This window comes from Cygnus atratus, chromosome 2 (assembly GCF_013377495.2).
Source record: "Cygnus atratus isolate AKBS03 ecotype Queensland, Australia chromosome 2, CAtr_DNAZoo_HiC_assembly, whole genome shotgun sequence".
Classification (NCBI taxonomy): Eukaryota; Metazoa; Chordata; class Aves; order Anseriformes; family Anatidae; genus Cygnus; species Cygnus atratus.
Window position 1 is genome coordinate 137,013,593 of NC_066363.1, and position 18,861 is coordinate 137,032,453.

At 41.5% G+C, this 18,861-nt stretch overlaps 2 protein-coding genes across 6 annotated transcripts in view; both read left to right on the top strand.

Annotated features, from left to right (window-relative positions):
* The window catches only part of SDC2 (syndecan 2), a 59,405-nt gene extending 56,043 nt beyond the window's left edge, over positions 1-3,362 (top strand). Inside the window, exon 5 of the mRNA XM_035546168.2 lies at positions 1,087-3,362. Coding sequence (XP_035402061.1) covers positions 1,087-1,250 — 164 coding nt within the window. The 3' untranslated portion in view covers positions 1,251-3,362. The remainder of the gene's footprint in view (positions 1-1,086) is intronic.
* A 10,219-nt stretch (positions 3,363-13,581) lies between these two features.
* The window catches only part of CPQ (carboxypeptidase Q), a 192,050-nt gene continuing 186,770 nt past the window's right edge, over positions 13,582-18,861 (top strand). For all 5 annotated transcript variants that reach the window (XM_035546181.2, XM_035546183.2, XM_035546184.2 and 2 more), the window contains exon 1: positions 13,582-13,652. The gene's annotated coding sequence lies outside the window, so the exon portion shown is untranslated. The remainder of the gene's footprint in view (positions 13,653-18,861) is intronic.

Genomic DNA, 18,861 nt, shown 5'->3' on the forward strand with positions numbered 1-18,861 from the left:
GGAGTTATTCAATAGCAAAGGCTGTTGCTAACTGATTTGACACCCACAAGTTGCATGTTGCCTACTCAGTATCTGGAGCTTCCACAGCTTGGAAAAGGAGTTGCAATTTGGGTTGATGCTTATGGTGCAGAAATATGTTTCTCACCAATGCTCTTAGGAGCACAGTGCTGTCTGGTACAGGCGGACACTGCCTGGGAGGAGCTCACTGCAGGGTTGGATGGATAAGTGGTTGGATGGAGAGGAATGGATGAGCACCATCCTCAGGATATGGAGGGTCCATTTCCATGCACAGCCCAGGAAGGCACAGGCTTGCCACCAGTGTTTTCCAGTGGCTTTTCTACATGTGATTTTTTTGGGACATAAGACCTGTGTTTACAAATATATTTTTTTCCCATGTCTCAGAAGGGGATGTTGAAAGGGAGTGTTAGGTCACACAGTTTTGTACCTTGCTTCCTTCTAAGCACTGAAATGTGAAACAGCAGTAATATCCACGTTGGTGGAAGCATGTGGGTTTGCTCTTGAAGTCTAGCTGGAGATGTTGCTTTCTACTCTCCAGCAAGTATGTGATGAATGTAATGCCTCTATTCCTACAGCTCCATGAAATGTAGTCTCCTATTATTCATCAATAGGAAATTCATTTCAGTCAAGAGCCACCAAGTGAACACACAGAGAAAAGGAATCACCCATTTTTTAGCTAGTGTAACAAAGTAGTTCTTTCAAGGCTGAAAATGCCAACTGTTGGAAAATCAGTTTGAAAGGAACTTATGTTTTATTATTATAAATGAAGATAACTTTATGCTCCGGCAATACTGGTAACTTTGTTAGCTGAGCTTTTGATAATTTATTTAGAAATATGGGTTGTTGAATCAGTCGCAGGTGGAATGCCCTTTTAAATTATTTCCTTCATTAAAATAAACAGGCTTTCTCAGAATGTATTTCAGGCTGCTAATAATCGAGATGGTTTCAGAATGGGAGCCCTTTTGTGCAATTTGAAAATAATGGCAAATTCATTGCGTGAGATGAAAAAGAAAGATGGTGCTCAACCTGTTCTTCTGGCACATTGTGAATCTCTTTCTTTGATTACAGCTGTTATTGCTGGCGGAGTTATCGGTTTTCTTTTCGCAATCTTCCTTATCCTGCTGCTGGTATATCGCATGAGAAAGAAGGATGAAGGCAGCTACGACCTTGGTGAACGTAAACCATCCAGTGCTGCCTATCAAAAGGCACCTACTAAGGAGTTTTATGCATAAAATTCCTATTAGTGTCTCTATTTATGAGATCACTGAACTTTTTTAAATAAAGCTTTTGCATAGAATAATGAAGATCTTTTTTTTTTTCATTAAAGAGCCATTACGGCACCTTTATGATAAAATCCCATTGTATTTAAAACTTTTCATGTATTCCTTTAAAAAATGTAAAATTAAAACTTAACATTTGCAGTGTTCTGTGAATAACAGTGGCAAAGCATTATTTTATAAAACCATTGATGTTCACTGAATCATTTTTAAAACTTTATGCATAAATATAAAATAATGAAAATGATTGTTTTATCCTATGGTTCAATGAAAGTTGTTTAATTTTTGTCAGCATGTCTCAGATTGATCTTACAAGTTAGTTTTTATTTCATTAATTTATCTGTTTCCAAAAAAAAAGCCTTTTTGTAGTTGTCATGGTGCAATTTGTCTTCAGATAATTCAGATAACAGTAACTTTTAGTGTAAATGTAATTTTTCAGCTATGTAAACTTTAACCTCCACTTTGTATAAATTTAAGTGTCAGAATATCAATTTTACACTTCGCATTGTTTCTCAGCGTACCTGTAGCTTCAGTGAGATTTGTAACAGCAAATTAATGTGTAAAATTGGATTATTACTACAAACTGTATAGTCGTATTCTTACTAAACAAATCTCCTGTGAGGAAGATTTGAGGTAAGCTACTGACAAACCTAAGCAAACCCAAAGACTCTAACAGTATTTTGAGAAGTTGCTGCAGATTTCTATGGCCACTGTATTTGTTAATTATTTGCAATTTGAAGGTACAAGTAGGGGTTTAAATTTTTGTTCTTTAAAAATGCATTTAAGTTGTAAACGTCTTTTAAAGCCTTTGAAGTGCCTATGATTATATGTAACTTGTCGCAGACTGGTGTTAATGAGTATATAACAGTAAAAGAAAATGTTGGTATTTTATAAGCACAGACAATTCTAATGGTAACTTTTGTAGTCTTACATGGATAGACATAATTGTAATTCGGGAACATAAACACTACTGAATAAATCATGTGGCCTAATACTGAAAATTCCATTGTGATATACTTTTGTACGTTATTTGTTTCATGTCTGGTTGGTTATGTTTTAATGTCACAAAGTACATCCAGTAGATCTTCAAAAAAAAAAAAAAAGACCAAAAAAAAAAAAAGGCAACAACAAAGGCTGTTGATAAGGCTGATCCTTGGACCAGATTTACTGCTGAAATGGCAGAGAAAGCCTGGAATGTTTAAGTGTTTCATCTGGTGCATGAGTTATAAGTCTCTCAACCTTTGCATTATATTTAATGGCAGTATTGACACAGACCTGTTCTTCCTGCAAATGTTGTTTTCAGTACTGTAAAATTCACAGGAGTACCCAGTTTCATTTATTATGTATATCAGCTTTTGATTTGTTGTTCAGGTTTGTTTTTTTACCCTGGCCTTTTGGAGAAATTTGTTTTGTTCTGCTCGGACTCCAGCAGAAGAGTTGAGACAAGTGGAATATCCTCATAAGAGAAGAAAGAAATATTCCAAGTAGAAGAGAAAAGGCTCTGTTGCTTAGACCACAGATAGGTGTTGGATAGAGGGACATGTGGAGAAGACGATAGTCTGCCTCCCTATATTATGCTTTGTAACAGACAAATGGCTTCGTCTTCTGCTCTGTTAGCCTCTGCTCTTTTGATTTTGAAATTTCCAAAATAGGCGTTCAGGATGTGGAGCTGAACTGCTTCTCAGAAATGGCAATGTATTGTAAATAAGATCTGGTAGCTCGTCAGATAAGAGTTGCGTCACTTGTATTTGTCGCTGTCCCAGGTTCAGTGGTCATTTAGGAACAAACGAATGCTATCCTGTGCTAAAATATTTAATATATTGCTTTTTAAATTACTTATACTTACTGGCAAGTTTTTTCAAAGCCATACAAGTTCAACAAGTAAAAACAGGGTAAGAATTGAACAGGTATATCTTATTGTGCAATATTTAGTGAAATTCAATTAGTAAAATAACTGCTTGAAATAACTGTGCCAAGAAAAGAAAATTTCTGGCAAATGCTGTGCCACTGCTGTAAAATAAAGCATTTGTTAAAGTGCCAAAATAAAGTCTACCATGCCTAAACTAATACTTTATTTGTACAGTCTGACATCCAGTTTTTTGAAGCCCACTTCGCTTGAGGTAGTAGATCTGAGTTTTCTTCAAGGGTCTCACTTTAAGGGTCTTTTAATGAATCTCACTGTAAGTATAGCCATGCATATAAAACACCAGACAAATTGTCTCCTCCTCCATAAGCAAACTGATACTAAGAAGCTGTTTTCTTTTTATTTATACATTTTAGATTCCACCTCTATACTTAATGCCGAGGATACTTTATCCGATGTAGACATCTGTTGCAATTACGCAGGCTGTCAAATATCATGCTTGTGTGGTTCCTTCTGCTAACAAGCAGAGGCAATGTTAAAGTTTCAGCTCTATTTCACCTCCTGTCTTTTCTTCTCCTGCACGTCCCTTTTCCTCTCTGTCACATTATAATCTCAGCCATAACCATCGGTTTGGTTTCCATCGGCCTAAGAGCCCGGCTGCTGCAGCTATCCATCTTCCAGCACCGCTATTCATAAGGGACGGGCAGCTGAATGCGCTTCTCTTACACCGAGACTTCCTAGCATTAGCTGGTCTCCAGTTTTGCTTCCCTTTTGTTCTCCCCTTCCTGGATGTGTTTCTAGCAATACTCTGGCTCCGAGTGGATGTTGCTGGGCAGCTGCGAGCCCCGGTGCCAAGCCGCGGGTGCTGCACTGCCTGCGGGCAGCCAGCAGCGGCAGCCGGGGCTCAGGGTGGCTTCTCCTAAAGTCCCCCAGCTCCTCTCCACTGGAGCTGCTGTGGCAACTGGGAAAGCCCTCAGCCACCTGATGCAGCACCTCCTTGGGAGCGATGGGCTTTAATATTGATCAAAAAGCCATTTTGCTTTGATTTATTCTGGGCTGTACAGGGGTACTTCCTTTTAGTTTATTTGCTAACGAGGCCCAGTGCAAGTAGCCTAAAGCTTGCATTAGACAGAGTCTCTTTACGTTAGGTGGAGTCTCTCACTTTTGTTTTATCTGTGGAAATATAAATTCAGAAGTTGACATCCTGGTTCCTCTTCTTTCTGACTTTAAAAGTGAATTGTAGCTCATGTTTACAGGCTGCATTTCTTTTTTTCTTTTTTTTTTCTTTGAGCATTACAATTCATCAAAACTTCAGAAATTAAAAACAAAATTGTCCTCTTGTCAATAACTGATCTGCATATCAAGAGAATTGCATATTGCATATCCATGACTTCGGCTACATGTTGCTTATTTTCCCTTGGATTTGTGTATTGAAATGATTATGGAGTGTGGTCTTAAGTGACAGACGCTATTTTTAAGCAACTTAACAATACAGGAATTTTTTGTTAGGGAAGAATTATCCAGATTTTAAAAGATTAAAACTATAGGTCTTAATTTTAATAGAGATGATGACAGTATGCTTAGTATAGTTTGTTCAAGTAAGTGAACGAGATGTGCAAAGGAATCTGTTGGGGGACAGATCTCTAAGAAAACTGTTATTCTGATGGATGGGAATAATATAGCAATTATTTTTATATTTTTGTATACGTGTATCACACAGCTCTGAGTCTTGGCGCGAAAACGTAGTGCTGTGAACTTTCAGATCCCTGCCCATCCCTAACTTTCTTCTGGTTCAGGAAGCTCGACTCTGATGCACAGCTTGTCTGAGAAAAGATAGAGCAAAGTGTCCCTCCTCCTGGCACGTCCTCTGGCCCTGGGATTGCTCGTGGCTGTAGCAGAAGGGCTTCGCTAAGGAGCTGGAACAGGAGCAGGACTGCTGACACGTGCATTTCATTTCCTCCTGCCTCTTCTGATGGCCCGGTGCTGGGTTCAGCTGTGTGGGTGGGACGTGGAGGAGCTGTAACCCAACCCCGCCGGTGGAAACGATGCTTTGCAGAGCTTTCTTCCTCTCTCAAGTCAAGCGAGTTGTATGTTTTTGCTTTAAAAGCAAACAAACGATAAAGCTTAGGCTCAGTGTAGCTGGAAATGGAAACGTGGTCTCCTGGCCTGGCTCCTGTGAAGCGATTTCTCACGTGCATCAGATGTGCAGAATAGCCACTCGTGTGGGTGGAAACGCTGAAAAAACGCTCTGTGTGCCTGCAGTATCCGAGCTTAGTTTTGGGAGGGGGTGAGGGGCACGTGTGGAGGAGACAGGGACCATGTGGAACCACAGACGTTAATTTGGGGTGAGTGGTCAGAAGGCAAGAAGAGAAACTGTCCCGACAGCGCGTGCTTTCTGCTGCAAGTTACAAGGCTTTTTGTCTCCTTGAGTTGTTGCCGTCACACTGAATTTGCTCTTTGGAGAGAATCTGTGGGCAGGAGCAGGGGCAGATGGTGGTGGTGTTGCCTGAGAGACTCCCTGTTTGCATACAGGGACCCAAGACAGTGCTACCTGCTGCCGCTGTTGCCAGCCTCAGCTTCTGCTGGCTACCTGCCCCCCAGATTTGCAGAGGAATTACAACAGCAAAACACGTGGAGGGTCTGCAGGGGTGACCCCTGCACCTTCTGCTGTCCCCAGGAGGTGCAGAGAGGGCAGCAGGAGGCGAGGGTGATGCGTTGCACTTGGGACGGTCTCATCCTGTTGTCCATGCAAGGTAGGACGTAGAGGACGAGACGCAACTGGGGCCTTCCAGTTGGGGCGTGCTGTTGAGCACTGAGGCAACTTCCCATTTCTTTTTCATGCTTGGGAGATGTTGAGCTTTCACTACCCCCAACTCTTTTGGAATCAGATGTATTTATGGTTGAGTTTTTTAATTCATATTGCAGCTTTAAAACTGTGCTGGAGTTGGGCTGGGGCTGAGGCGCGCTCTCTGATGGCTGCAGGTCAGGCCCGAAGAGTTCTTCCAGCATGGCAGTTCAGCCTGGAGTGAGAGGAATTAGGAAGGCTCGTGGAAAAAAAATCCAGAAAAAAATATTACAAAACCTGTAATAGTTTGTTTAAAATAAACAGAGTCTAAGCTCTCCGTAGGAGGTGACTTCATTTATCTTTCTTCTGGGGCATTATGCAATTTTTCTCATGGAACTTTTGTTGATTTGCTGAATGCAGAGGAAGCTTCTGATTTTTTATTTATTTATTTATTCTGTTTTTAATCCTAAAATGAACCCGGCACTGACGTATAAGAAACAGTAATTCCACCAGGCATGGCAGCTATTTGAAGCTTATCTAGTGGTGGGAAACTCAGCTCTGCAGAGGAAAAATGTGTGTCCTAGTTACTCACCCCCTTCCTACGGCCATACGTGGTCCTAAAGTCCAAACAAAGTTTGGTGCCCATTTTCCTGAACTCCTGTGGTGGAACTGGAGCTTTCTGTAAACACTGCAGTTCTCCAGAGGACACCAAAGAGAAATGGGAACAGACATACTTTTGATGTTTCTGTGTCATAGCCCATAATACTAACGCTCATCTCCCTCCTACACCCCTTTCTAAATATAGCAGCCGGGGAGAAGTCAACAACCACCAGGCTAAATACTACTGAAAGAATGTAAAACAGCCCAAAGTTCAGTTTTCCTCATTCATCCCTGTAATTTCCAATACCGCAGAACTAACCGAGGAGTCTCTTGTCACAGAAGGAGCAGCGCAACGTGTGCGTCCTTCGGGACCAGCCCACGGTGCCAGCTGAGTTAATGCTGACTGGGGAAGAAAAGTTTCTTGTGAAGGAACAGCTCTTGGGGCCGAGGCTCAGGCTGCTGATGGCACGGTTTAATTTCTGTCCAGGCTGAAAAGCTGGAAGGGAGGGCTGTGCTCGGACCTGGTGCCTCACTTCTGGGCTGTGATATTCATGCTGTTGATGCAAGGCGTGAGGAACAATTCTAGAAAATCTTTACCATCTGAGCTCCATCTTGGAGGAAAACCTTCCCTGAGGATCACAATCAGTTTAAGTTATTGATTATAACTAAAGCAGCAGCAAGAAACCTTGCTTTAAAGCATCAGCTTTTACCTTGCTTTGCATATGCTCGGTTATTTTCCTGAATAAAATTAGTTTTCATTGGTTTACTTGTAACCAAACATAAACTTTATAATCAATTTTGTCTTTTTTGCTCTGCAGGAGCACATACTATTTACATATTTATATTACTACATAACTTACCTTACACTCTTTAATTCTAGTTTTGCCTTTCTGTTATGCTAAAAATGGTAAATAAATATTTATTTACCAGCTGACTCAATTTATAGCTGTTATTTGCCTTATTGACTGAGCAATTCAACCACAGTGTCTTTTAAGCCTTTGAAACCAGTAGGTCTCAATCTTTCATTTTCTATAGGTTGGAAGAGTACCAGCTTTCCTGATTTTTTTTTTTTTATTTTAGCTTCTAAGTGATTTTATCAAAAAAGGACTGAAAATGAAGAAAAAAAAAAAAGACAGAGATTTTTGTACCTTCAGAAGAGCTGTCAGAGAGTCTAAAGTTTTCTTTTATCCTCTCAAACTGGTTAGCGGTGCTCAGCCATGTGATTTCTCCCAATTCATAGTTTGATTTTTGTAACAGCCCTGGCAGTAGAAATCATCATTTTTCTCTGCCAGTCTTTTTATAATGCATTCAACCACTAAAAGCTCAGTGGAATTTTACTTCAGCCTTTCCTGATATGACTTTTAATGTTGATTCTGAAACTCCATAGACTTGTTCAGGTCTGGTTCTTCTGGATTCCAAGAAATACCATACCTGGTCTTAAAAAAAGCAATATATTCCATACACAAGCTCTTAGGATCTTTGCAACATGTGTATCAAACCTTTCAAACTGAGGTCAGACAGACGTTTACAAATTTGAGTAAGAACCATGCCATCTTGTAAATATTTACTGTGGGGGTTCAGAAGAGGTGAACAAACTTTTCCATTGTACCCTGCAGATGGACGCCACATAAATATTTATTTATTTTTTAATTGTAACACATTGACTCTCTTGCAGAATCAGTTTTTCTGCATTTAAGTGATTAATGATATACCAGCTCTTCTTGACTTCAGTGGCCAGTTAGGAATCTTGCAGATAAACCTAGAACAACGTATTGGTAAAGTATGCAGTGTTGTACAGAGTTGGGAGTTTTATCTGTTTGCATTCAAAACCCAACGAAACCAAAATCCTCCTACTTTTAGGCATTTTTAGGTGGTAACAAGCTATTTTGGCGCTCAGTTTCTGTCCACCTGTCTCATATCTGCCACTCCAGGAACTCTCTCTCTCCCAGTCCAGTTGACCAAAGCACCATTACCTAGGGAAGTCAAACTCCTGTTCAGCTTTCCATCTGCCTCCAGTAGGTGGATATTTTATTGGCTCACCCTTTATGAAGACAGTCTGTACCATGTTCAACACAGTTCAACCCAGTCCTGAGCCCAGGGAGTAACTATGTTTTCATGCAGGACATCGGGGTTGCAAAGAACGTCCTTTGAACTTGGAACTCACTGTTGCAATTAAGGTGTCATGAAAAAAATACTGCTTTGGTACATGGCAAGACAGAGAACACCATTTACTCTAAGTCCATATAACCAAAAAGAAAATATGTATTTTATTTACATTTTTAGAAGAATCAGTGGATTTAAAGACATTGAGGATGGTTATATGTTGAATAAGTTGAACCTGGATTTTATAATCATGAAAATGTTGAGATGAACAAAGGTCCATAGCTTTAGTGGAGAGAGCTCCTGAGAAAAAATTGCTCATAATTGAATTCCTTCATAAGGAAAGTTATTTATAGCAGTATTATTTAATGTATATTTAATGCAAATATATGGTAATTGGTGTTAGATATCCATATGCCTTTTTTTTTTTGTAAACGCAGGAATGAAGGAGGACTCATGTATTACTGGCCCAACTACTACCTGAAGACTGGAGATCCACAGGAATGAACAGAGCAGGCTCCTTGAATCTGTGGTTTTACACTAGGTGCCCTTGCCCTGCATCAGTGGCAGCACAAGTCACCCAGGTTATAAGGAGATTCAAATGGGAACAGATTCTATCAGTGCTTAACAAAACCTTTCTGTAGTATGGCAAATGTATTGCCACTGTAAATAGTTTTCTAGTAATCTACGGGAGAACTCGCATTGCCAGGCCATATCTTACTAGCTGGTTTTGCTGCCAGAACTTTTGTCAGGTCATGAGTTACTGATATTTTTATGTCCCTGGAGCATGTGCGCTCATCGCTGCTTCTTTGAGGTGCTGCATGCCCCCGCTGCAAGAGGCTGTAACAGCAGAAGGCTGCTGCACACGGGGTAAGAACCCAAGGCTTGCAGCTGACAACTTTGCTATGTCCTTGGAGAATGCACACAGTGGCATGTTGCTGTTAGCTATATGTTGCCTTGTGTTGTTCAGAGAGGAAATTTAAGGAAGAGAGGCTGGATTTTGTTGGCTTGTAAATCGAATTAGTTTGAGAATGAATAGAAACTTGGGGCAACTAATGCCAACTTCTGATGATAAACCTGTACAGCACATGCTCAGCTGAGATGTCTCCCAGGCAAGCATGCCCTACCAACCCACTGCCTTCAGGTGTTCTGCTCTCTGCTGATCTTCCCAATATATGAAAAAAAGTCTCCAACACAGCAGCAGAAAAGCTAGAAAAATGAAGAACTGTGTAGAAAGATAGATGCCAGAAGGTGCTTGCTGTTGTTTTGTTTTCTTTTTTTTTTCTTTTCTTTTTTCTTTTTCAATAGTGTCCCTACCTTTTTCTCCATTATATGCGCAATTAGGATATATTAATTTGCTGCCATGCTACATGTATAGAAAGACATACAAGCCAGGGTTAAACTCGAACACTTTTTCCTAGGCAGAACTGAAAAACAGCACTTCTTGGGAACTTAAGAATATTTCTTTTCAGCTCCTTTAACTGAAAAAGAAAAGGAAAGAAAAGGTGAAGTTTGCATTAATTAGCAGTCCATGGTTATCTGCCTACAGTGGAAAGCAAAAAAATAAAAAAAAAAACACACAAAAAACTTTAAATGAACAAAACATCTTCTCGTGGTACTGAAATATGATGTGGACCTAGAAGAGACTTTTGGGAGAGTGTCAAAAAATGGAAAATACTTCAACAAAGTAAACAAATGTCATAAAATGAAAGTAGAGAACACGCTGATAAACACGGGGAGCTGGTATATTGGTAATTCCTTCAGGCTGATACAGTGTGCTCCCACTTCAAACACCTTTTGTGTTTGTACCTGCACTGGCAGCTTTTCAAAGGACTCTCATACTTTCCCCTCTTCCCACCCCCCCACTTTACATAATAATTAGTATGTGAATATGCTTGTGATTTCTTCATATTATTTTAATATAGTCACAATGTAGAGACTTCAGTGAAGTTTGGAATGCCACAGAAACAGCCCTTGCTCCAGAAAATATGCAGCCTAAACAGACTGGAAAAACAAAGCACCGAGAAATAACATCATACTGATCCCATGTGGGGAGAAGCATAGTACCAAGCAACTGTCATTTCAGAAGAGATTCAAGATATTTTCAGCCAGTTTCCTGTGCCTAACAGCAGACTGCAGCAGTTGCTTCATATACTGTGTAGTAAAAGGTGAAAAAATCCAGCAGTAAGAAGTGTCATCCTTCCTCACATTTGGTTTCATTCCCCTTTCTAGGAGTTAGATACTGGCTTATTCCCTGAAGCACAAAGTTACAATCAGATAATTCTGATTATTTTTGACATTCATATATATCCAATCCCTTTCTTGAATATTAAGTAAGTTCTTTAGTCTGACACTGTTCCTACCAGTGTCATCATAGCAGCCCTGTAAAGATACATCCGTATGGGTGACTTCAAGCACTTGAATTGTCTAAATCAGTTCAAATTTATGCAAGATGGATCACTTGGGTGATTTGGAGATTTCAGGAGAGGGGTGGGGGCTATGGTTTTGCCCGGTGTAGCTTATAAAGTCTGCGAAAGTTAATGCAGGTCTCCTCAGCTCCAGCCTCTCCCTGATTTGCAATTACAATCCCTAGGAGGGAAGAACAGTAATCTGAAAGTCCTAAAGCTGCTAAGTGAAGGAAAACAAAATTATGCATTTAGTGAATAATGCAAAATATGAGAAAATAATGTAAGAGATGGGTGTGATGAAAATACCTTTCCTGAGGCTAAGTGGGTATTGATGTGTTTCAAACCCATAAACAGATTTGTGCATGTTCCTGGCTGAAGAGGAGTGGGGTGGAGTTCTAGGTTGTGTTATTACCTCTCTTTACATGCTCTTATTTATTGCTTCACAAGCAAAGACAGCAGCAGACATGAGCAGTGTGTTTTTTTTTCCTTCTGACCCGGGATCAGTGACAGCCATGGCAAGATTTCTCCATCCATCTGACTATGTGATGACAGGGAAAAAAGATGGCTCATTATCATCACTCATTCTTCTAAATCCTTGGCTGGAGAAGCATTAATAAAGGAAGCTAATTCAGGAAAAATTAATTGGAAGCCAGGTTTGGGAAGTAATTTAATCGAAAAGGGGGAAAATGGAGAGAGAAGGAAGGAGTCAACCCTCTCTCAGGAGTCAACCCAGATTCTAAATTCAAATACAAGTGCATTTTTATGTGAGCTCCTTCATGCAGATCTGTCCTATGTTCCATCTCTCATTGGAAGCAAAAAGGAAATTCATACATTGGTAGTTAAGTTTCAGAAGTTGTGGTGGCAGCTCCCAGCCTCTGAGGATAGGTGGTATATTTTCTTGCAGGACTTAGAGCAACTCATTTATAACTACTCGTTCACTGTGTATAATCTCTTTACAAAGTCCCTGACTCTGATGCTGACAGCCTGTAAGGCAGGGTATGTAAAGAATATACATAACCCACAGGGAAGAGACAGAAGGACAGGCAGATCTGTAATAACAATTTATATGTGTAACAGTTTCATTTAAACAGTTATTTTGCCACCCTCGGTGGAGCAGGGCTTTCAAGGACCGTGGCTGTTTGAGTGGAACATATTACTGCATCCCACTGGAGTGCTCTGTGATCTTTGCAGAAGAGGACACAGCCAGTGCAGCAAAAAATGTGTTATCTAGATTGTCCACTGAAAAACACAAGTGAAGAAATACAAGTGACTCGCCTCAAATAAAGGGGTGGAAGAGCCAGGCTAGCAGGGACAGCCATTTCTTATAATAATGTCTCTTCCAAATCCCCCAGCAAGGTACACACTGGTGAAACTTACTAGTATTACAGCCTTTTCACTTCGGGAGAAAGTTCATGAATACTAGAACACTGTGTTGAACATTAGAGGGAAATTCTTCACCGTCTTCCTGCTAAAGCAGCTTTTTGGAAACATACCAAGGGCTTTGATCCCCAAAACACTTACCTGTAAGCACTTGGGTAGTCCCATTGACTTAAATGGAACTAATCAAGTGCTTAAATTCAAGTGTTTGCAGATTAAGACTTATGTTTGAATTTTAAGATCTTATCTACAGAAGAAATTGCACCCATTTACTTAAGTGTTTTCATAAACACACCTTTATTTAAATGAATGCGATGTTACTTGTGGATGAGGCCCTAACGTGAAGAGTGGTGGCCCTACATCAGTTCACAGCAGTGTGAAGACAAGTGACAGCTCTCAGTGCTGGAAGCCATCAGCAGGCGATGTGATGCTGTTATGCTCTGAAATACCCACCGAGAAGGCAATTGCCACTGTGCAGGAGGTGTGAAAGCCTCCCTGTGCCTTGTCCCTTTGCCACACACCCTCACACAACAGACACAACGAGCCATCCTACAGCCATCCTGAAGCTGGTGAGGGGCCTGGAGCCCAAGTCCTGTGAAGAGCGGCTGAGGGAACTGGGGTTGTTCAGTCTGGGGAAGAGGAGGCTCAGGGGAGACCTTATTGCTCTCTACAGGTACCTGAAAGGAAGGTGTGGGGAGCTGGGGGTCGGCCTCTTCTCACAGGTAACTAGGGATAGGGAATGGCCTCAAGTTGTGCCAAGGGAGGTTCAGGCTGGAAATGAGGAGACATTTTTTCTCAGAAAGAGCAGTCAGGCATTGGGACGGGTTGCCCAGGGAGGTGGTGGCATCACAGTCCCTGGGGGTGTTCAAGGAAAGGTTGGACGTAGTGCTTAGGGACTTGGTTTAGTGGGTGACACTGGTGGTAGGGGGATGGTTGGATCAGATGATCTTGGAGGTCTTTTCCTACCCTAATGATTCTATGATCCAGAACCGCAGACCCGCATAGCAGGGTAACTACCGCGCTGGGCTCAGTAGGAAACCTCTGAAACTGCAGGGACAGGGAATTTCTGCACCCGAGAGGGTTCCTCCCCGAGGCCCTGCCTGACCCCGTCCCCGTCCCCCGCCCCGCGGCCGCTCCTCCTCCTCCGCCCCCTGCGGCCCCAGCCGGCCCGGCGGAGGCGGGGGCCGTGCTGGCGCCGCGGCAGCCCGGTGTGCTCGGGGAAGGTGCGTGTTCGCTCCCCTCCTTCTCCTCCTCTTTCTCCTCCTCCTCCTCCTCCTCGCAGGGAGCCGGGCGGGGCGGGGGTTCGGGGGGCATCCTGCGGGGAAGCTCGCCCGGGCACCCTCGCCGCTCTGCGGGGACCGCTCGTGTGGCTGAGGATGGGGGGGCGGAGGCCGCCATCTTGTCCCGGAGCCGGCTCCCCCCCCGACATGGCGCCCTTGGGTGCTGCCATGCCCTGCCCTGCCTTGCCCGGCCGGGGGGCGGTGGGTCGGAGGGGGCAGCCGTCAGCCCTGCTTCCCCACACACAGCCAGAAACACGTTCCTCCCGCCTCCTTCCTCTCTTAGGAATTAAAAAAATATATATAGACGTCAGGATATAGCTGGCACTACGCACGTGGGACGCGTGGTCAGCGCCCCTGCAAAGAGCCGGGCACGGTGCTGCCCCCACAGCAATGCCACTGGAAACGCGGGCGTAAATTAGATGTTACGTTTCATGGCACATCATAGCGGAGAAGTGCAAGCGTGCAAAGTGGTTTCGTGCTTCTGAGCAGGAAGCTTCAGTAACTAGTGCCGTTTAGGTTTGTTTTGACAGGAATTTATTCTTCAAAGCCTACCTTTTCCAAGTTGATGGGAAAGAGAAAAGAGAAGGAGAGGGGCAGTTTTACATAAGTGTATACAATTTTATGTACGTATACACATATTTTATAGGACTACTCAATATATGAAAGAAAAGTAAGATACAAAAACCTATAAATTCTGCAAACTAAATCAGATTTTTCTAAGGAACTATTAGATACAGAGCAGCCTTTTGAATCTCATGGCTGTGTCTGACAAGCTGCAAGTCTACTTTGAGTACTACACGAGTGAAAGTTCAAAATACAAGCACTGGATTTGTATTTGATTGTTGATTACCAGCTTTTGCCTTCAAGCTGCAGAATTCTTGGGTCCTGACTTTTCCAGGTGCTGAATGAGCACCCAAAAGGCCTGTTCGTCCAGCACCTGGAATCCCGATTTTGCGTTTTTTTAGGCCTCAGTTTTAAAAAATCTGTCTGTCTGGTTTTCATTCAGTTCAAAATTAGATTAATTTTTACTGTTTCTGGAAACTGTTTCACATCTGCTATCCTTTTTATATCAAAACACTGCGAGAGTGTATTAATCTGTCGATGAAAGGGGCGTGCGTGGGTGTTTTCTCTTATAAAGCAATCTTTGGTAGGACTGTAGAACAGATTCCCTGTGAGGGAATTGGAAGGACTGCTTACATCTACGTCTTTATCTAGAATGTATCTTTCTCTTTTAGCTTGAGACATTTGTAAGATTTAAGGTATGATGACAAAGGTTGGCCTTGATTTTGCTTCAGTTATTTGTCTGCAAGGACGAAGCCATTCTCATGCTTACCTACTATCACTCTTTAAAAACACATCTTCTAGTCTTGACTGGTGTTTTTTTCTGTTAGATTATTATTTTAAATAAGATCTACAATGCTTCTGTCCCCAAGGAAACCCAGCAACACCTACTGTATCTGTGAGAGTTTGTAAGTCTCTTGTTTTCTTGTAAATTTTGACTCGTTTCTTCAGACATACCCGCTCTATCTTAATAGAACTTATGAGTTTTGCCTTGCTATCGGTGTTGCTTTACCCAAACTTCAGTCTTTTTGATGTAGTTTGTAGAGATAAACTTGGATCAGAGCTGCTGCAGCTTTACAGATTCATACTAAGCCTTTGTCTTACCTGATCTTGTTTCTTGGTGTTTAAAATATATGTAATTCTTCTGAACAGCAGAACAGTAAGATGCTAAATCAGATAAGAGCAGATTGCAAATCTGGGCTGAGGAAGAACAACCTGCCATTGACCCCTGTTGGGAGACATCTGACAGTAAAAGCTCATATAAATTCTTATTTGTTTTATAACATGGTTTTGCAAATGCCTGCGTGTCTTTAACACCAAATCGGGAGAGGAAGTAACTTAATCTCTCATTGTTGATATAATTGCACAAACTCATAATGCTCACAGCATTCATTTTTCTGTTTCTGCTATAGCATATAAACTTTCTTGTTTTAAGCTTGAAAACTTTGTCATGTCATTTCTTCCTGCCTTTCCAGTTGTGGGAGGATGAAGATGAAGGATGGCAGTACATCTAAGAGATAGCAGCTGCAGGGGTGAAATACTTTGCTTAAAAAAGTACTTTGTGCGTAGAAATGTACAAAATGATTACAATCTTGAAGCTCTACAGTTCTTTCTGTTCTGTCTCGACAGGAAATATTATCTGTCAAAAACTGCATTGCAGCAATCTTTCACGTTTTTGTTACCAAATGTCTACAATAATCTCAAAGTACTGAAATAAATGTAAGCTCTTTCTTCATTTGACCCCCAGTCACTTACATTTTTCACTCTGATGGCAATAGTGAATTTTTAGCTCTGATTTGTAATCTCCTAAATGCCAATTTCTTGATTAAGTCAGAATTTCAGACAGAATCTGTGGAGAATGTTCCACTCCTTTTTGTTTCGGTTTTACAATAGAAGACAAAACTGTATGTCAACTTGTGAAAAATGTTAATCTTGTTAGCCTCTAGTTTTAAAAATGATGCTTTGGGTACCTTGATTTTACAAGAGGCATAATTTCTTTTTGAGACAGAGAGAATGGACCCGTGTTTTTGTTGTTGTGGTGGTTTTTGTTTTTAACAGAGAGCATTGAGACATTTGGATTTCTGAATTCTCATTTGGATTTCTTATTTCTGTACGGGTATTAAGAATAGCAATGTTTTCTCAGAGTCTTTTAAATCTAATTAACATAGATCTGTTTGAAGAATTTTCTCCACAGTGGGTGTAAGAGAAAAAAGTGAAAATCCTTTTGGTACTGTTGCTGTCAAGGAGGGATTCAGCTGAAGTATCTAATGAACAGGCATTCGAATTAAAACATCTCCCTGAGAAGCTGTTTGTACGTTTTGTCAAAATGTTTCTCTGTACTACCCGCTGCAGTGAGAGGTGTGGTAAAAGATCTGCGATCTTTAAACATGACTTTAAAAGATGCAAAATTTGTTTTAGAAAATAAAAATTGCAGTCAAATTGTTCTCAGTTCTTAATCTCTGAAGATGAATTCTAAATCAGGAACCTATATGTTATAGTGAGGGCATGTTAATCTTGGGTAATGTATCATAGACATTCCTTACATCATAGGAAATACAAGCAGCTAGGAAGATTTACTTTAAACTTTTCCAAGTGACCATTCTGCCTTCAGTAGAACAGTGACATTTGCCACCACTTCAGGATTTGCCCAAACTTGTTTTTCGACCCCACTGATTTAGCATCTCGTGCAACTGAGAATTGTTGTTACCCTCATGAAGTCCATTTTAGTACTGATGTGAGGAAACGGTTCTGGTTTTAATCTATTTGATTTTTCTTTTTTTTTTTTTTTTTTTCCAGTTGCTCATTATAGTGTCTGATCTTTTACTCAAACATAGCACTAGTACATTTCCTGCTAGAACACTGTGTATGAAAGGGAATGAGATCACTCTTCTGCCCTCCCCCAATTTTTCTAGCTTTCATCTGTTACATGTATATTGATATCCTGTGTCTTTAATTTTTGTGTTAGTTTTTTTTTTCAGAGGAGGCACTTGACTGGGAATTTACATAAGACAAGTGAGTCGAAAGTAATTTTGTGTTTCAAGTAGCCCCACAAAAGGGGCTTATGTAATATTGTGCATGTGCCAATAGACATTTGAGAAAGCACTGTGCTTTTTCAAGGCCTTGAAGTGAGATCTGAGGCAGTAGACTCAGTTGGGAGAGCGGGCACTTTTTTATCCGTAGCTGTCGGAAACCAAAACATAAATTTGATTTATCTGTAATGGTTTCCCCTTCTACTCTTCACAGGTTTTGAGATTAGCATTTCTGGTCTTGCTGATTCTTACTATTCTGAATCGCAGGGCTCACCTTCTAGGGCTCTCTAGTTGTGCTCTCCCATACAAAACGTGAGTGCTCTTCCACGGCAGACTGCAAAAACACGCCTTGGAGTTCTAGTTTGTTGAAATTCTTTATTGCTTGGGAAGCAGAAAGAATTCTAAGTTACTAATTTCTTTAAGATTGATCATGTAGTGCAGTGGGTTGTTAATATTTCCTCTTATGACAACTAGATAAGCCAGAAGGGTGTACTACTCATCTCAGGTAATGTATTCAGCACTGCCAAAACATGTACAGAGCAGACAATTTCTACCTTGCTGATGCACTCTGAGATACCCTAGAAGGAGAAGTCAACTTAATTTTAATTACTTGTTCAGTTTGGTTGTCTTGAAAGAGTTGTTAGGTAAGGAAAGTCTAGAGGCTGTTCCGAAGCAAGAGAAAGTCTCAGGAACAGGCTGGAAAGAAATTGTGTATAGGCTCTGAGTTACTGCCCTTGTCAAATTTGGCTGCAGTTACTGCAGGGGTTTCCACCCCAGTGCCAGAGGAGGTGGAAGGAGCAGAGTTTTCAGGACGCTTTTTAGGATCCAGGCACTGCACAGTCCAACCAACCTTCCTTTGAGTAGTACGCCCCATTTTCTCCTCGGCAGTCACCTACTGGTACTAATGCTCATGATTAATTTCTGCAAACAGAGAATCAAGATGTTTTTCACTGGATTGGTTCCCAGAACCGACTTGTTGCCTGGCCACATGGGCAAGGTTCTGGTGTAATTTTGTGGAGGGCAAAGCCACAGCAGTGCTGACCTAGATGGACTTAAGCCACCACTGATCCAAACGTTGTTGCACCGTCCGTAGACTGTTAAAAATACACCTACAGTGACTTTAATACACGTTACTACTGCAGCTAACATCTCTGATTCATGCTTTATTTTGGGCTTACCAGATAGGGCTGAAGAAAAAACTTGCAGAAAGGGTGGTGATGAGCAGGAGTCTCTCCATGGCTACTCTTCAAGGAGTAACCAAATGAGGATGGATGTGCATGTTTCCAGCAAGTCGTGCTGCCCAGGCCAGCAGGTACATCTTGCAGAGTTACCTCGTGTGCAGTACAGTTGTAATTACTAAAAAGACCTGGCGTAGCCAAACCCAACACATCTGGTGCAGGTGGATCATACGGGGCTGTTGGGTGGTTGTCCAGTTTTGGACTGCTGCAGAACCACTGGGCACCTCTGGGTCCTTTAGCAAATCTGGTGGAGAGAGAGGAGAAAGTAGCTGACCTGGAAGAAATGTGGAGGGAGCAGCTTACCCTGGGGGTTGAAACAGCTTT